The sequence below is a fragment of the Cotesia glomerata genome, linkage group LG2, assembly GCF_020080835.1.
Source record: "Cotesia glomerata isolate CgM1 linkage group LG2, MPM_Cglom_v2.3, whole genome shotgun sequence".
NCBI classification, from domain to species: Eukaryota; Metazoa; Arthropoda; class Insecta; order Hymenoptera; family Braconidae; genus Cotesia; species Cotesia glomerata.
In genome coordinates this window covers 27,259,594-27,278,409 of record NC_058159.1, presented here as the reverse complement: position 1 = coordinate 27,278,409, position 18,816 = coordinate 27,259,594, and the positions used below count along the sequence as shown (strand labels likewise).

The 18,816-nt window shown below is 24.0% G+C and overlaps 1 protein-coding gene across 5 annotated transcripts; it reads right to left on the bottom strand.

Annotated features, from left to right (window-relative positions):
• Nucleotides 1-6,307: 6,307 nt before the first annotated feature.
• Nucleotides 6,308-17,707, bottom strand: LOC123258554 (adenosylhomocysteinase-like 1). Of its 5 annotated transcripts, none has more exons than XM_044718634.1 (11): nt 17,552-17,686; nt 15,258-15,278; nt 14,869-14,916; nt 12,913-12,997; nt 10,161-10,354; nt 9,754-10,078; nt 8,437-8,740; nt 8,205-8,370; nt 7,834-8,080; nt 6,577-6,697; nt 6,308-6,477 (listed from the first exon to the last, which is right to left on the bottom strand). In XM_044718634.1, the coding sequence occupies exons 1-11, from the start codon at nt 17,678-17,680 to the stop codon at nt 6,471-6,473; spliced, it is 1,647 nt and encodes a 548-aa protein (XP_044574569.1). In that variant the 5' UTR covers nt 17,681-17,686; the 3' UTR covers nt 6,308-6,470. The 5 variants fall into 5 exon arrangements, with proteins under 5 accessions (XP_044574569.1, XP_044574570.1, XP_044574571.1 ...); XM_044718635.1 differs by having other exon boundaries at nt 10,161-10,342; XM_044718636.1 differs by lacking the exon at nt 15,258-15,278 and having other exon boundaries at nt 17,552-17,692.
• Between the last annotated feature and the right edge of the window lie 1,109 nt (nt 17,708-18,816).

The window sequence follows — 18,816 nt, the reverse complement described above, 5'->3', positions numbered from 1 at the left end:
GTCTTTTACTTTACTGGACTAGAGTACTGCTCAGCACTTATCTGCAAAAGTATGTACAAAATACTTTTTATAAACATATATAAATATAAATATATTAAATTATAAATTTTTTTGAAAATAACGAACAATCAAGTAAGTTATAGGCCATAAGAATATAATGGTGGTTTAAATTTAGGTGGTAATTAAAATTAAACATATCTATCATATCATTATTATCATATGTCATACATTCATTTAAAAAAGATCATGCTTTTGTTACAATCAATTTATTCATATAATTCGGCATGTCACGGTGTAAATATATGCATGACTAACATTTTATCATTTATCGGATAAAATATTAATATTAATATTAACATAAACAGTTTATAATAAAAATAAGATAACAATAGCAAGTAAATATGCCATGTAAGTTAGACAGGATTTAATGACGGATCATATTGAGCAACCAATAGTATAATTATTTTTATTACACTATTATGTAATTGGATATTGAATTTTTCATTGCCATTTGACGTATTTACTGATAAAATATTTTTTTAAATTAATAAATAAATAATGGGAAATATTAATAATAGAAAATATGTTTTGTGCATAATATCTCTGAGCTAGTCATTGAGGTACATCAGTCGACAATAACTTTTTTGTGTTAAACAATACATGCATAAATTATAATCATGTGAAACTGTAGAAAATAATAATTTTTTTTTTTTTTTTTTCCGTGAGACTTAAATAATATTTATTTATTAAACAGTCAGACTGATGGAATTCCCTCAAGTTACTAATTTTTTGTCACACTTCATTTATTTTTGGCCTGAGATTTGAATATTCTGAAAAAATTCTCCGCTTTTTTTTATTGTTAAATTAAAATTTTGTAACAACGTTCGGTAAAAAAAATTTAAATATTTAAAATTGTTTTTATTTTAAAATTTATTTCTTATTTTATCGAATCGCTGATAAATTGTAAAAAAGTGGAGGGTCTTAAAACAGTTTGGAAAAAAAATTAACGAATCTCTAATTAAAAATAAATATAATCGATAAAATTTAATAATAAATTACTTGATTGCAACTATAATAATTTAACGAAATTTAAGTTCGATTTATAAGAAAAGAAAAAAGATCAAATTAATCGTGTATATTTTGATTTAAAAATAAAAAATTATTGAGGACATAAAAAAATTTATAATTTAATAATAAAAAGGAAAAAAAAGTGCCTAGATATTTTATGCGATTGTAATTGATAAAATAAGTTACATGACAAAATTTTACAATTAAAAACATGTGTCTATGTATAAATACGCTGCGTAAATAGTTTTGGTGACTAAAATTACATTTATTAATTTTTTATACAGAAAAAAAAAAATTTATAAATTTAGCTTTGCGTAAATTTAAGTCTCGCAAAGTAATTAAGATATAAAAATGCATAAATGGATTTAATTGTGCCTATTAGTAGTGATAAAAATAATAATTCAATTTGATGTTTAAAATTTATTATAAAACACATATAATAAGTTTTCTAGATTTCACACTTGTATATAGGCCAATTTATCCCTATATTTTTGTTATATATTTATAAATAAAAAACTAAATAGAGCAAAGTTATTCTATATCGCACTTTAAATAATTAATACTTGTAATAATTTAATTTAATAAACTATATAATAATAATTAAAAAAAATATCAAGCATGTCTACACGCAAAAAAAAAAAGATGACACTGAATATCACCCCAGATTATACTCAATGATGTCTATAGTGAAAAAAAAATTTTAGATAGCTAGTATAATCCAGATTATACTGAGTGATATCTAGATTATACTAATTGTAATTTCCTATTTCTCCCAGTAAAATATCTCTAATTATATTGCGTAAGATGACACTAGATATAATCCGAGATAGTATCCTGTATAATCTTGGATTATACCCAGTGATATCTTCATCATTTTTTTTTCTATTATGTATTTTAGATATTAAAATAGTCAAATATTGTTTTAAATACTATCTAAAATTTTTTTCAACACAGATATCACTGAGTATAATCTGGGATAATATCCAGTGTCATCTTGTTCTTTTCTTGTAGTTGATAATTTCCTTGGATCGATTGCCTTGAACTTAAATTAAATAGTTATAATTATAATTTATAATTAACAATAAAAATGTACAACGGACTTAATTACCTGTAATTTGTATAATTGATAAAGTTTTTATAGATTAAAATATAAAATATAAATAAGATTATTCATAAGTTTAAAATAATTGATTAAACGTTAAAAATAGAAAAATTATAAAATAATTTTTAAGTGCAATGGATATTAAAATATAAGATAAGACTGTTTACACAAGATATGATTTTTTTTTTTGTTTCAACAAATTTTGTCTCGCCGATCGCATGAAAAAATCGATATAAATATATATTAATAAAATACTTCAGATTTTAAAAAATGAGCCTTAATAATTGTAAACTTGTACAGAGTGATGTAAATTGTAATTGTCCTCAATTAATACTATATTATATTCCTTATTTATTTTATAGAAAAAAAAAAGTTGATAGAAAATGTATATTGTGCGTTAATTATTAAGTTTAACTTTTAAGCAATTAAATTTATTTTTATTACTATCATTTTTTCATGTTATTATATAAGTTATAAGTTAATAATTATGCATGCTTATTTTATGTGGTAATGTACGAGGTAGACATTTGTTTCATGTTTACCATTATAATATCAATCATGCCATTAGGGTAGGCCATGAAAACTTGCCATCGTTTTTTGATTCATTATATTACATATTATATATGATTATTATTATTATTAGTTATAAATCATTAATAAAATATGTATTGGTTAAATTATTAAGTATATCTCTTAATTTTATTTGCAATATATATTATTATACGTATAATTGCATTAAGTATGACTTTTAATAGTTTATAACTATAAATTATAAATTTATATCTAAACTATAAATTATATTTAAGAATAATTATATCTAATTGAACAAAAAAAAAAATAATACTGTAATAGTGTTTAATCTTCCATTAATGGATTGAAAATATAGAATTTATATCATCAATATTTTCTTCTTTTATTTAATTAATAATTTTTTATTGTTATTATTATTTATTAAAATTTTTCAGGTTGAAAAAAAATTTTTTTTTATAATTTTAATTTTATGAAAGACTTCCTTTAAAAAATTCAAAATAATAAATATTAAAATTTATTTTTTACAATCGGAAAATAAATTCAAACGTGATTTAAAGAAAAAAAATCAATGAATTGAAAATATTAAACTGTAAATTTCTAGTTGAATTATAAAAAAATATATATATATATATATATATATATATATATATATATATATATAAGGGCATAAGCTTATTTAAAAATTGTGAGGCAGGTAGAAAAAGTAAATCTAAGAAATCTTTTCATCAAGTACTTTTATTTTCATTCTTGGCTGAAAGATCTAAAAAAGAATTGAATCTTCTATTCTGTATAATACATCTCAAGTAAATCAGCCAGTAGATAGGACCTGGACCCCAACGCTGATATTTACTATTACCAACCCACTCTACTAAAAGATTAGTAGAGGTCCAGCTGTCTATGTTTGGTGTATTTTTCAGAACTACTCAGGTATACACCGAAAAGCTATTTAGATCCCGAGATCTATTCTGCCGTGAAAATACGATCCACGATTTGATGTCCTTGTTTATTAGTGTCTGTGTTTTTTTTTTTTATCATTATAAATGGAAGTTTACTTAAATTTAATGGGAGAAGCTGATAAACAGTATCTGCTAGAAACTTGGACTAATGATCAATAAATTATAGTTTTATTGTTACTAAGAAACCATCAGCTATTATCATTAGTAAATAAAGTAATAATAATGATGATAAATTTTATCATAACTTATTCATATTCATAGTTGAAGAATTTAATCTTCAATAACTACATATTAAATTTGTTTTATTTTCTCATGACTACTTTTATCAAACATTTTTTTTTTTACTATTAACAAAGGAAGTTGTTATTTATTTTCAAACTTTGAATACATTTTTATTTTTATCAAATTTATTTTTTTAATAAAATTGATCAAAATTGATTTTTATTAATATAAAACATTCATTAAATTTTTTTTTTACTTTATACTATTATCTGAAAAAAATTTTAGAAAGCAAATAATAAATTACTAGCAACCTTGCAGTCACTATGTGACTGCCGTAACTTGTGAACTATAAATAGATAAAATTTTACTTTATTAAATGATGACGTTTGTTAAATTACACTGTATTTTCTTAACTATTGACGTTTTTAAAAATATAAGCTCATCCCGATGTCACACTCATCAAGAGCTTTCATTTGAGTACCCACATGCATTTTTGATATATTTTTCATATATAAATATATATAATATATATAAATATATAAAATATATGAAAAATTGATGTGGGTATTCATATAAAAAATCTTGATGAGTGTAACATCGGGATGAGCTTATATCTTAGAAAATGTCAATCGTGCACAATATACAAGGTCATTTCTTAATTATTGATATTTTTAAAGATCTAAGCTCATCTCGATGTTACACTCATCAAGAGCTTTCATTTAAGTACCCACATGCATTTTTGATATATTTTTCATATATATATATATATATATATATATATATATATATATATATATATATATATATTATATGTATATATATATGAAAAATATATCAAAATGCATGTGGGTACTCAAATGAAAGGTCTTGATGAGTGTAACATCGGGATGAGCTTATATCTTTAAAAATGTCAATAGTTCACGAGATACAAGGTCATTTCTTAATTATGTATCTAGAGATAGAGCATTTTCGAATGTAGCCAAAATACTTATCATCATAAATTGACTATTGGTGAAAATAATATAAAACCTTGAAAAGGTACAAATTTAAGTCAAAACCTTTCTTATGATAAAAAATTTAACCATAAAAACCCATTTTATTATATAAATACACTGGTCACTAAATTTTTCTTATTCTCTTAATAATACAGAAAAACAAAAAAAATGTGAAAAATATTTTATAAATTTTTTAATGAAGAATTTAAACAAATTATTATTATTATCTTGGCAATCTGCTTTATTGACAAAAGAAAAATAAACGTATATACATTATATTATTTATAATGTTTACATATATACAGTATACATGAAAAATATGTAAATTTTTATAAAATAATTTCAATAAAATATATGGATGTAATTATGCATTAAGTACGCTGGAATGAATCGTCGAAAAAAAAAAATACTAATAAATGTACTTGAACTTTTTATTTGGTTTTTCAACCAAGTCGTCGGTACTTTAAAATTGAATTTTCTAATTTAATAAAAATTGATTCTAACATTTAATCACGGTGTTACAAAAATATTGGATTTTTCTATTATTTTGTCTGTTAAATCTTCAAATTAATTTCACATATTTTGTAATTGTAGCAGATCTCTACTTATAATTAATCTATTACACTTATATTTTGATTTAGACTATTTTTTACAATTCAATTCATACATATTTATTTTTACAATTGATGATTGATAATTTAAAAAAGCTGAGTTACAAAATCAAAATTTTCAAGCAAAAATTTCAAGTAATGTGCATAAAATTTAATTTTTAGGCCAATTAATTTTTATTATTATAATAATTATTTTTTTTAATACTTTTAAAGTATTTAACAGGTAAGTTAAAATTGGTGATCTAAAATTATGGTACAATACAATTAACAATTTTATTGACTTATTCACGTCCTTGCAAGCTGCATAATTTGATATTTAATTACAGATCTAAGTACAGTGAGACCACAGTATAATATTTGAGTTTTATTAAGTGAGCGACAACCTTTTAGAACAGCATTTATTCACAACCTCGGCTCGAACTTAGTATCGTTCAATAAATTCAATATTTTCAAAAATACTATTGGTCTGATATTTTATTAATAACGACTTATTATTTATATTTAATACATGAGCAAATTAACACGGTGATAATTTTAAAATTTAATAAAATTTCGTTGCCAATTTTTTAAATAATAATTTTAATCATTTTATAAAAACTCAAATTTTCCACACATTTAAAAAATGGGCGAAACATTAAACTAATCACAATTATAAATTTTAATAATTAATACTGCTAAAATAATTAATTTTAATTTGGCTGAATAATTTTTTTTTTTTTTTAATTTGGCTTAATTATAAATTATTTCATTATTTGATCAAAAAGAATTTTAAAAATTGCTTTCAAGTTCATGACACTTTAAAATGATTAATTGACATGATTTATTCATAAATAAATGATGATAGTATATTAATACTTTGTGTATTTTCTTTTCAGATGGTTATTTCAATTATTTAAACTAAAGCAGTTGCATAAATTATAGTTCTTGATTAAATTATTCTCATACAAGATTGCCGCATTTTATGTGTGCTCTCTTGCTTTTTCAACTAGTAACTGAAACGATAAAAAATTCATGATATATTAGTTACATTTCACATATTAAGTTTGCATATTTTATATTAAAATATTTATATCATATATAAAAACTATTACCGGTAATAATTAGGTTTAAATGGTCCAGCTTTGTTTAGACCCATATATTTGGCCTGTTCATCGGTAAGCTCTGTCAAATGTGCGTCAAATGTTGGCAAATGTAGTGATGCCACATACTCATCTATAAATTAAAAAAAAAACATTAATCATTATAATAACAACTAGCAACCTTGCAGTCACTATGTGACTGCTGTGACTTGTGAACTATAAATAAATGAAATTTTTCTTTATTAAATAATGACTATTGTTAAATTGTTAAATTGCACTGTACTTTCTTAAATATTGACGTTTATAAAGATATAAGCTCATCCCGATGTTACACTCATCAAGCGCTTTCATTTGAGTACCCACATGCATTTTGATATATTTTTCATATATACATATATATATAATATATATAAATCTATGAAAAATTGATGTGGATACTCGAATGAAAGGTCTCGATGAGCGTAATATCGGGGTGAGCTTATATCTTTAAAAATAACCAATAGTGCTCACGATACAAGGTCGTATCTTAATTATGTTAAATTGCACTGTATTTTCTTAAATATTGATATTTTTTAAGAAATAAGCTCATTCCGGTGTTACACTCATCAAGAGCTTTCATTTGAGTACCTACATGCATTTTGATATATTTTTCATATATACATATATATAATATATATAAATATATGAAAAATTGATGTGGGTACTCAAATGAGAGGTCTCGATGAGTGTAACATCGGGGTGAGCTTATACCTTTAAAAGTATCAATAATTTACAAGATATCTGTTAAATTGCACTGTACTTTCTTAACTATTGACGTCTTTAAAGATATAAGCTCATCCCGATGTTACACTCATCAAGCGCTTTCATTTGAGTACCCACATGCATTTTGATATATTTTTCATATATACATATATATATGATATATATAAATATATGAAAAATTGATAAAGGTACTCAAATGAAAGGTCTCGATAAGTGTAACATCGGGATGAGCTTATATCTTCACAAATGTCAATAGTTTACAAGATACAGGGCCATTTCTTAATTATGTATCTAGAGATAGAGTATTTTCGAATGCAGCCTAAATACTTATCATAATAAATTGACTATCGGTGAGAATGATATGAAACCTTGAAAAGGTACAAATTTAAGTCAAAACCTTTGCAATGACACTAAATTTCATTTTAAAACTCCGATTTTATCATATGACTATCCTGGATACAAAATTTTTCTTATTCTCTTAATAACATAGATAATAATAATAATTACCCATTTTTTTAGGTAGTAAATAAACATCACTCTTATAACGTCCTGCGGGGGCATTAAATAGTTCAATAAGGGCTAAAGCTTGAGTGGCGGCGGTGATTGATACAACGAATGACGGAATACTGGAGCATGATAAATTAACTAATCGTCCTTGAGCTAAAAGCACGATACGTTTTCCATCTGGCCATATTACATGATCTACTTGCGAGCGGACTTTTTCCCAAGTTAAATCGGGTGTTCGTAAACTATTCTATTATAAAAATAAATTCATGATTATTATTATTGTTATTATTTTGATTAGTCATGTAGAAAAAAATTACACAATTAAATTAATCAGTTAATGAATTGTTAAATAAAATAAAAAAGTAACGTACGACATCAATTTCAGTATTGCTATGACCCATATTACAAACAACACAACCATTTTTCATTTTATCCATGTGCTCACGTGTTACTACGTTTTTATTGCCAGTTGCCGTGATAACGATATCGACGTTTCTTATTACTTCGTTGAGTTTCATAACACGGAAACCATCCATGCTGGAATTGTACCATTAAAATATTTTAATGTTAAATAATAATCTTAATTAAATAAAATTTATTTACCTGGCCTGCAAAGCGCAGATCGGATCGATTTCAGTGATATAAACAATACAACCGAGACCTTTTAGAGCTTGACAACAGCCTTTGCCGACCTCCCCGTACCCGCAGATTACAACTTGTTTACCTCCGAACATAACATCCGTTGAACGCTTTAAACTGTCGATTATACTTTCGCGACAGCTGTAGAGATTGTCAAACTTTGTTTTTGTTACACTGTCATTAACATTCATCGCAGGAACTGAAAGTTTTCCTGCTTTTGATAACTGGTATAGTCTATGCACTCCGGTTACGCTCTCTTCAACGATTCCTGTAATAATATTAACACTAATAATAAATACTAGCAACCTTGCAGTCATTATGTGACTGCCGTGACTTGTGAACTATAAATAAATAGAATTTTACTTTATTAAATAATGAATGTTGTTAAATTGCACTCTATTTTCTTTAATACTGACGTTTTTAAAGATATAAGCTCATCCTGCGATGTTACACTCATCAAGAGCTTTAATTTGAGTACCCACATGCATTTTTGATATATTTTTCATATATGCATATGTATATATATAACGTATATTTTAAAAATATAAGCTCATCCCGATGTTACACTCATCAAGAGCTTTCATTTGAGTACGCACATGCATTTTTGATATATTTTTGATATATACATATATATATATAATATATATAAATATATGAAAAATTGATGTGGGTACTCAAATGAAAGGTCTTGATGAATGTAACATCGGAATGAGCTTATATCTTTAAAAATGTCAATAATTTACAAGATATCTGTTAAATTGCACTGTACTTTCTCAACTATTGACGTTTTTAAAGATATAAGCTCATCTCGGTGCTACACTGACCAAGAGCTTTCATTTGAGTACCCACATGCAATTTGATATATTTTTCATATATACATATAAGGTAAAAGCCCCAATAGATGATCACGTACCAGTATATGATCACTCCATGTATTTGTATATCTATATTCATAAATATAGGTATACAAATACATGGAGTGATCATATACTGGTACATGATCATCTATTGGGGCTTTTACCTTATACAATATATATAAATATATGAAAAATTGATGTGGGTACTCAAATGAAAGGTCTTAATGAGTGTAACATCGGGATGAGCTTATATCTTTAAAAATGTCAACAGCTCACGAGATACAAGGTCATTTCTTAATTATGTATCTAGAGATAGAGCATTTTCGAATGCAGCCTAAATACACTGGCCACATAATTTTGCTTATTTTCTTAATAATATAGATTAAATATTTATTTAATAATTTTTTAAAAATAATTTCAATACCTTGAATAGATTTAAACATATTATTATATTTCTTGAGCATGAGATGTGTAGCATCTCCACCGTCGTCTAAAATCATATTTGCTGTCCAATTTTCAGCGCAGACACACTTGTCGATGCACCACCAAAAATCTTCCTCGGTCTCGCCTCGCCATGCAAAAATAGGATACCCTGCGTGAGCAAGAGCTGCTGCGACTTCATTTTGCGTTGAGTAAATATTACAAGCAGCCCATCGCACTTGTGCGCCTAATTCTACCAGTGTCTCGATCAAGACCGCTGTCTGTGCGTTTATGTGGGTACACCCGACAATCTTGGCATTTTTTAGAGGCTGAAAGAAAATTTATATGAAAAAATACCAATAATTAATTGGGTATAATTTATTATAAAGAATAGTAAAATGAAATAATTACTCTATCTTCAGCAGCACGTCGACGCAACGCCATTATTCCGGGCATCTCTTGCTCAGCAATTTCTATTTCTCGCCTTCCAAATGCATACTGATTGATATTTCTCACACAAAAATCCGTAAATCCTTTCTCCGTTTTCTGAATTTTTTCCCGCGGTGAAACATCGTCTTCTCCAGATGAACTTCCTGTATAAGACGCTGAGATTTAAGCAAATTACAACAAAATGATTTTATTAGTTTCACTGCATGATCTAATTGCGAGTTGATTAATGACAATGTTATTGTTATTATATTATTTTTATTTTAATTTATTGAGTGAAAAAAAAATTAATAAAAAATTTATGACATGACTTTGTACTGTAAGCGACTATTATTGCATTACCTAACATCAAGGTACGAATAATTAAAACAAAAATTATTTTTTATGTTAATAAATTATTAGTTTTCAGTGGAGTGCAAATTAAACAATAATATTTAAGAGTAGGCTGTAGTAAATTTATTTCACAAATTTTGATTTTTTAACAATTTTTAAATAAAAAATTTTTTTTGTTTTATTCTAAAATTATTTTATAATTATAAAAATAAAATTAATAAAAACTAGCAATCTTGCAGTCACTATGTGACTGCCGTGACTTGTGAACTAGAAAAAATTAAGATTGTAGTTTATTAAATTAACTAAATAAATAAAATTTTGTTTTAGCAAATAATGACTTTTGTTAAATTTCACTGTACTTTTTTAAATATTGACATTTTTACAGATATAAGCTCATCCCGATGACATACTCATTAAGAGCTTTCATTTGAATACCCACATGCATTTTGATATATTTTTCATATATTCGTATATATATAATATATATATAAATCTATGAAAAATTGATGTGGGTACTCAAATGAAAGGTCTCGATGAGTGTAACATCAGTATGAGCTTATATCTTTAAAAATGTCAATATTTCACAAGATATTTGTTAAATTTCATTGTACTTTCTTAACTATTGAAGTTTTTCAAGATATAAGCTCATTCTGATGATACACTCATCAAGAGCTTTCATTTGAGTACCCACATGCATTTTGATATATTTTTCATATATACATATATATAATACTAGCCGTTACCCGCCCGCTTCGCGTGGCGTACAATATACGTGTATTTGTATATCTATATTCACAAATATAGGTATACAAATACATAGAGTGATCATATAATGGTACATGATCATCTATTATGGCTTTTACCTTATATAAAAATTTTTAATTTTTTCTATATTTAATGCCTTCTTATTATCCTTTAGGAATTGAATTTTATAATTTTTTAATTGACGCCCACGCAAGGATTTGTGAGGGTGGCATTTCATAAAATTCATTCTTTACAGCTCAAAAACTCCAAAAAAATCCATCTGGCCAAGTTTCAATCCTTTAGCTGCTATAGATTAAAAGGTACAATTTCTTTTAATTTTACGCCCACGCACGGACATGTGGGGGTAGAATTTAATGAAATTTATTCTTAACAGCTCAAAAACGCCAAAAAGCATTCTGGCCATGTTTCAAAGTATTAATAGCTATAGATTGAAATTTACGAATTTTTTCTTAATTTGACGCCCACGCACGGGCACGCCAGGGGGGTGGAATGTCACAGAATTCGTTTTTAAAAAATTTCTAAATGTAATTTGAAACATTCTGACCAAGTTTTGAACTATTAAAAGCCATAATTGAAAAATATGAATTTTTTTTCGTGAACACCCCCGCAACCCCCCTTGTAGGTGGAATTTCGTGAAATCCGTTCTTAGCTGACCTCTACTTGGCAAAAGGAATATTCCTGCCAAATTTCAAGTCTCTAGGTCTTATAGTTCCAGAGATATCGTGATGAGTGACTATCTATATCTATAGAAAGTCTCCTATATATATATAGATATATAAATATATAAAATATATGAAAAATTGATGTGGGTACTCAAATGAAAGGTCTTGATGAGTGTAACATCGGGATGAGCTTATATCTTAAAAAATGTCAATAGTTCTCAAGATATTTGTTAAATTGCATTGTACTTTCTTAACTATTGAAGTTTTGAAAAATATAAGCTCATCCCGATGATACACTTATCAAGAGCTTTTATTTGAGTACCCACATGTATTTTGATATATTTTTCATATTTACATATTTATAATATATATAAATATATAAAAAATCGATGTGAGTACTCAAATAAAAGGTCTTGTTGAATGTAACATCGGGATGAGCTTATATCTTTAAAAACGTCAATATTTCACAAGATAAAAGGTAATTTCTTAATTATGTATCTAAGAGATAGAGTATTTTCGAATGCAGCCTAAATACTTATCATCATAAATTGACTATGTGTGAGAATGATATGAAATCTTTAAAAGGCACAAATTCACGTTAAGATCTTTACAATAACACTAAATTTCAGTAAAAAAAAAAAAACCGATTTTAATATATGACTATTCTGGAGAAAAAATTTTTCTTATTCTCTTAATAATATAAATAATTTTTTTACGGTCTACTCTTAAGGATTCACTAAACAGTGTTTAATTTTCTAATTATGTGAAAGTGATTAATTCACAAAAATTCTAAGCAAAAAAATAAAATTAATATTTTTATATGTAAGAAATTTTACATCAGATGGTCTTGAAAAATTAATATGGACCATTTTATCCCACCTACTTTTATAGTATTAAAAAAATGAATAGATTAATTAATTATTAAAATTATAAATAAATACAAAATAGAATCATACCAGAACTGTAGCTGTCATTACTGCTAGCTGATAAAGACCTACTTCGGTACCGACTCGATTTTTTTAACGCTCCAGATTTGGATTCCTAGAAAAGAAAAAAGACAAAGTAATTTAAGCTTATTATTTAACAAACAAACAACAATAAAATGAATCATAAAAAATTAGCTGTGACACAGGATTGCGATGATTAAAAACTACTAAAAATCAATGCGTATGAAACTATAAATATAATTTATTTATCTTGGAAATTAATTATGATGTATTTATTAATTATTAATTATACCAATTAAATAAATAATTAGAAATATTGGCATCTACGTGCTTGTTTACCAGGACAGTGATTAACAGTTGTATTAAAATAAATAAGCTTACCATTAAGACTTCGTGGGGTGAGTTTGATTAAATGATTAATGATTAATAAATGACATGAATAATTGTTGATTTATTTGTATTAAAATTTGATTGATTTAAATTACAATTATTTTACAAGTTCCCTAACAATTCATATCATTATACAAATTAATCATGCATCAAAGCATAGTTTTATAATTATTAATTAACATTTTAGTTAATAATTAATAATTAGTAATTAATAAAATATGTAAATAAATAAAATATTGCATAAAAAAATTACTTAATTTATCTTAAAATTTTCTTCAAAGAAAAAAAATTTTTTTTCTTTGAAAAAAAAATTGATAAATTAAAAAAAAAAAGTGAAATATTAGTCGATCAATTTAATTAATTAAATTTAATAGTTGTTAATTAAAATCAGTTACCCATGCCGATAAAACGAAGACATGTAGGCAGTTAATTATAAATAATAATTAAAGTAATTGACAACACATTGTGTTTTAATAAAATTTTTAAATTCTTAATTTTAATTACAATTAGTATTTATATAAATATTTAATAATAATAATTAATAATAAAATAATAATAATAACAATAATAAATATAAGGAACGAGCATACTCTATTTGCAAGGGAATAAAAATTTTATATAGATATATAAAGGGTATTCCATGCTAAATCGACCACTTTTGAACTCGAACCCTTTAGATTTAGCTGAAACTTTATCATTCTTTTCTACCCTTTGAAAAACATTTTTTCAAATTTTTTTGTCCAACCCAAAAAAAGTTATAAATTTTTCAAAAAAATGGCTTTTTTATTTTCAAATAGCCGTAACTTTTTTTGATATTGACCTTTGGGTACTTTTTTTTTTTTAATTTTTGTTTTTGAATGTACTTTTTGAAAAAATACACAAAAAAAAATTAAATACGATAAATTCGACAAAATATTCGGGTTTATCGACATACATATCATAAGATCATTTTTTAGGTACCAAATGATAAATATCAAAGTCTGAATTCTTAATTATTATACTTTAAAATTTTAGACATTTACACAGCGAATATTACTGTTTGAAATAGTATTTTCTTCCATGTAAAGAGTAAATTGTTAATATTATAAAGTAAATAGAAAAATCACGATTTTACTGTTTGAAATGGTAATTTTTAGCAGTTGATCATTACTTATTATAAATCGACTGTTATTTATTACAGTTTACTTTTTTCCGTGTAACGATTTTACTCGAAAAACCCGAATATTTTGTCGAATTTATCGTATTTAATTTTTTTTTGTGTATTTTTTCAAAAAGCATTAAAAAAAAAAAATTAAAAAAAAAAGTACCCAAAGGTAAATATCAAAAAAAGCTATGGCTATTTGAAAATAATAAAGCCACTTTTTTGAAAAATTTATAACTTTTTTTGTGTTGGACAAAAAAATTTGAAAAAATTCTCAAAAATGTTTTTCAAAGGGTAGAAAAAAAATAATAAAATTTCAGCTAAATTTAAAGCGGTCGAGTTCAAAAGTGGTCGATTTGGCATGGAATACCCCATAAATAATTTACATATATATTTTCGATTAATACACAAATTTGTTGTATTTTCTTACTTACTAATTTTGTTCTCGGGCCGTGAAAGGCATTATTTGAAGCCTCTAGGCTCTGAAATCACAATAACCAACCATTTCATAATAGAACCGCTTTTTAATTCGATTTTGTTTATTTTTTCTTTTATTATTCAATACATCACGTTTTTTTAATTTACTGTCCTTGTCCTTGGTATTAATTTTATTTCCAAACTCATAATACAAAATATAATTATAATTACAATAGCAATAATAGAGAATAATAATAAAATTTATTAACTTGACCTCGTACAAGAAAGTATGCAAATTTTTAATCAAAAGTTTACATTAGCCAAGATAGAATAGTAAAATTAGTTACTGCCGTAAATTTTTCTATATAAGAGAAATATTTATATTAATTATAAATTTATGACTTACTTTTTTTTTATTTTTTGTTAGCTAAAAAATTCCAATCAAAATTCTGTTAATTATTTTCATAGTTCGTAATAATAATAATGAATTTTATTTTCTGAGAAAATGAGACAAGTTTTCATGAAGTTAGAATGTGCTGGTGTGTGCAGTAAATAATGATATTATATTTATGATTACGGGGAGGTATTATTACCACTTTTTCGACTGTATCAATTGTTTACATTATTTTTATAGATATATTTTTATCACGTTATTCATAACACTTCGAGTAACTTAAGTCGTTTCAAAATTATTTATATTATGTCTTCTTAAAATGTGGATTATTAATTATTGTACATAATATCGCTTTGTTATTCAATGTGGGGGGTATTATAAATTATAATGGAGAAAAAATTTCAATTTTTCTCATGAAATTGTAATAATTTATAAATAAGTTCAATTTTGAGCAGTTTACAAATACAAGAAGATATTTAATCCGAGATTTATGTAGACTTATATAACGCAAATATTTTATACTTGGTAATTGTTAAATTTCACGGTCGCGTTTTTTTTTTTTTTTTGGCATAAAATAACATTTTTATTTTTCACAATAGATTTAAGAGAATAATCATAAAAATTTGTAAGTATAAATTTTTCAATTGGGTCAAAATTTTTTATATTAAAAAAAATTCTACTCCAAGTTTTAATATTTTTTTGTCCGAATAAACACAAACAATTTAGGAAAAAAATGTAAATTTTTTTATTTTTTTTTAAATTTTTTTTAATAAAAAATTGAAATTAAAAAAAAAAATTATGTAAAAATTAACAAATTAAAAAATTTAATATTTAAAAAAAAAATGTTTCATTGATAAATTTTAATTTTTTTAAAAAACTTTTTTAATGAAAAATTGAAATTAAACAAAAAAGAAATTTATTAAAAAATTAATGTTTGAAAAAAAATGTTTAATTGAAAAATTTTAATTTTTTAAAGATTTTTTATTGAAAAATTGAAATTAAATAAAAAAGAAATTTATTAAAAAATTAACATTTGAAAAAAAAAATGTTCAATTGTAAAATTTTTATTTTTTAAGAAAATTGTTTATTGAAAAATTGACATTTAAAAAAATTTTTTTTCTATTCTATTTTTAATGAACTAGAAAAAAAAATTTTTTTAAATATACAATTAAATACAGTTATACAGCGACTTAATTCCGGCTAAAATAAAATCTCGCATCAATAAATTGACCCTTATTCATGAGAAATATAATGATTTTTTTCTCGGTATAAAAGTAACGCTCGGTAAAACTTTTTTCGCTTGAAAAATTTTCTCTTCGTACAATTAATCCTGAAACTAAATTCATCTCAATTCACTTCAAGAATCTTCAAAAAATTCGTTCACTATAATAAACTCTTCATCAATTACTTACTCAATTTCGATCACTTAATAAAATATCAAACTTATTAATAAAAATAACAAATTAATCTCTTGACATTATAAAAATATTCCCACAATTATTTTCAAAGAAGTTTTTACACATAACTTTTAATTACTATAATTTTTTAAAAAAGTAAACAATTGATCCATTGAAAATTATTAATCTACACTACCATAGTGGCTATATTAAAATTTTCTTGTAACAAAAGGTAAACTTTATAATTAATGGGTAGTTTTGATTTTAATTGGGTCTACTATGAATAAAATGCTCTATATGTCAAAATAAAAATAAAGCAACGTTAGGTAGTTATTATGTACCATATATACTTATTATTAAGTTTTAAAAATAAATATAAATAAATTAGAGCATGCATTGACATTCATATTTACTATAAATGTCAGAAATAAATAATAAAATATAAAAATAGTCTTGCAACAATAATACCATTAAATAATAACAATTAAAAAATAATAAACTAAATACGCGTACAATAGAATAAATACTTATAAATATAATAGGTCTTCATATCTATTTCTATATAAATATTCAATTAAACTCAATTAAAAAATTAGACAAATAAACATACACTGGTACCCAATAAAAAAACATCTGTCAACTGTTTTAAATTCAAGATACATACAATTACGTAATAATCGCATGTGACAGCTTATTATTGCACTAGTTAAAAAATTATTTTTTTTATTTTATAATTACCTATAAATTATTTAATTTATAAAAAATAAAAAGTAAATAAATAACTATTAAATTTATATGTACTCAATATTATTACAGATTGTCAATAACCGCTTACATTAAAACCGAGTGCTTTTTTTAATCAATATTTAATTTTTTTTTATTATTAATAAAATATTGGTGAGTTCTTACCTTGATTGTTGATGCTGGATCAGTTATTGGACCATCAGACACATTTATTCTTGTATTTTTTCCAGAGGATGTATTGCTTGGACCATCCCCGTTGTCAGCCATTTTTGATACTCCGCGAAGAGTGAGCATTGCGAGAAGACACACGCTTATATATAACATACATATACTTACATCCTTAAATATATAGATATATGTGTGTGAAGCTAATAAATATAAGCCGTCAGCTGGTTCCAATGACAAATTTATAATTTATAATAATAAAGTTAGCCGACATTTTTAATTTTTTCATTTTATTTTATATGAAAATTAATTTAGCAGTTATTTGATTATTTTAAGAATTTTTTTAACAGATAAATTATGGCAAAATATAAAGTAGAAAAAAATTGACAAGTAGAAATTTAAAAAAAAAAAAATGCAATTTTTTAAAAATAATTTTTTGAAAAAAATCATGAGAATTAATTTAGCAAATATTTAGAATTTTTTTAACAAATAAATTATGGCAAAAAAAATTAGAACAAAAAATTGACATGTAGAAATTTTAAAAAATTATAAATGCAATTTTTTGGAGCAAATTTATTTATTAAAAAAAATTATCAAGTGATAGCTGACTTTAATGTCATAAAAAATCTATTTGTTAAAAAAAATTAAAAAATTATTAAGTGACGGCTAAGTTTAATGTCATTAATTTAGCATATATTTTATAATTTTAAGAATTTTTTTAACAATTAAATTATGTCAAAAAAAAATGAGAAAAAAATTGACATTTTTAGAAAATGAAATAAATAAAGAATGCAATTTTTTAGAAATAATTTTTGGGAGCAAATTTACTTACTAAAAAAAATTAAAAACTTATCAAGTGACTGCTAACTTTAAAGTCATTTACTTTATATATTAAATTAGAACTAAAAAATATTTTTTTTTAATTTCACTTAGTTTTTAAAATTTTCTAAAAGTCAATTTTTTTTATAATTGTTTGTAATAATTTTTTACAATAAAAAAAAATTATAAAAATTTTTAGATGGCAGCTAACTTAATTTTCATGACAAATTTGTAATGCTCAGTAGCGTATTAAATTTTTTTGAACTTTATTACCGACGTGACTTTTTCAGAAATAAAATAAAATATTTGATATTTAATCCAACAAAATTATTATGTAAATTTTTTAGTTTAAATTTAATTATTTTACTTTTATTTTTTCATCAGCTTAATCGATTGTCAGCGCAACCGTGAACGAGCAATTACATGAACATTGATTGAAATAATTA

What these genes read in the sequence shown, in the direction of transcription:
- LOC123258554 (XM_044718634.1), bottom strand. Translation starts at nt 17,680, where the DNA reads ATGCTCACTCTTCGCGGAGTATCAAAAATGGCTGACAACGGGGATGGT. An exon ending in TAACAAAAAATAAAAAAAAA is followed by an intron (nt 14,917 to 15,257) that starts GTAAGTCATAAA and finishes TTGTGATTTCAG; the next exon opens with AGCCTAGAGGCTTCAAATAA. An exon ending in GCAATACTGAAATTGATGTC is followed by an intron (nt 8,081 to 8,204) that starts GTACGTTACTTT and finishes TTTTTATAATAG; the next exon opens with AATAGTTTACGAACACCCGA.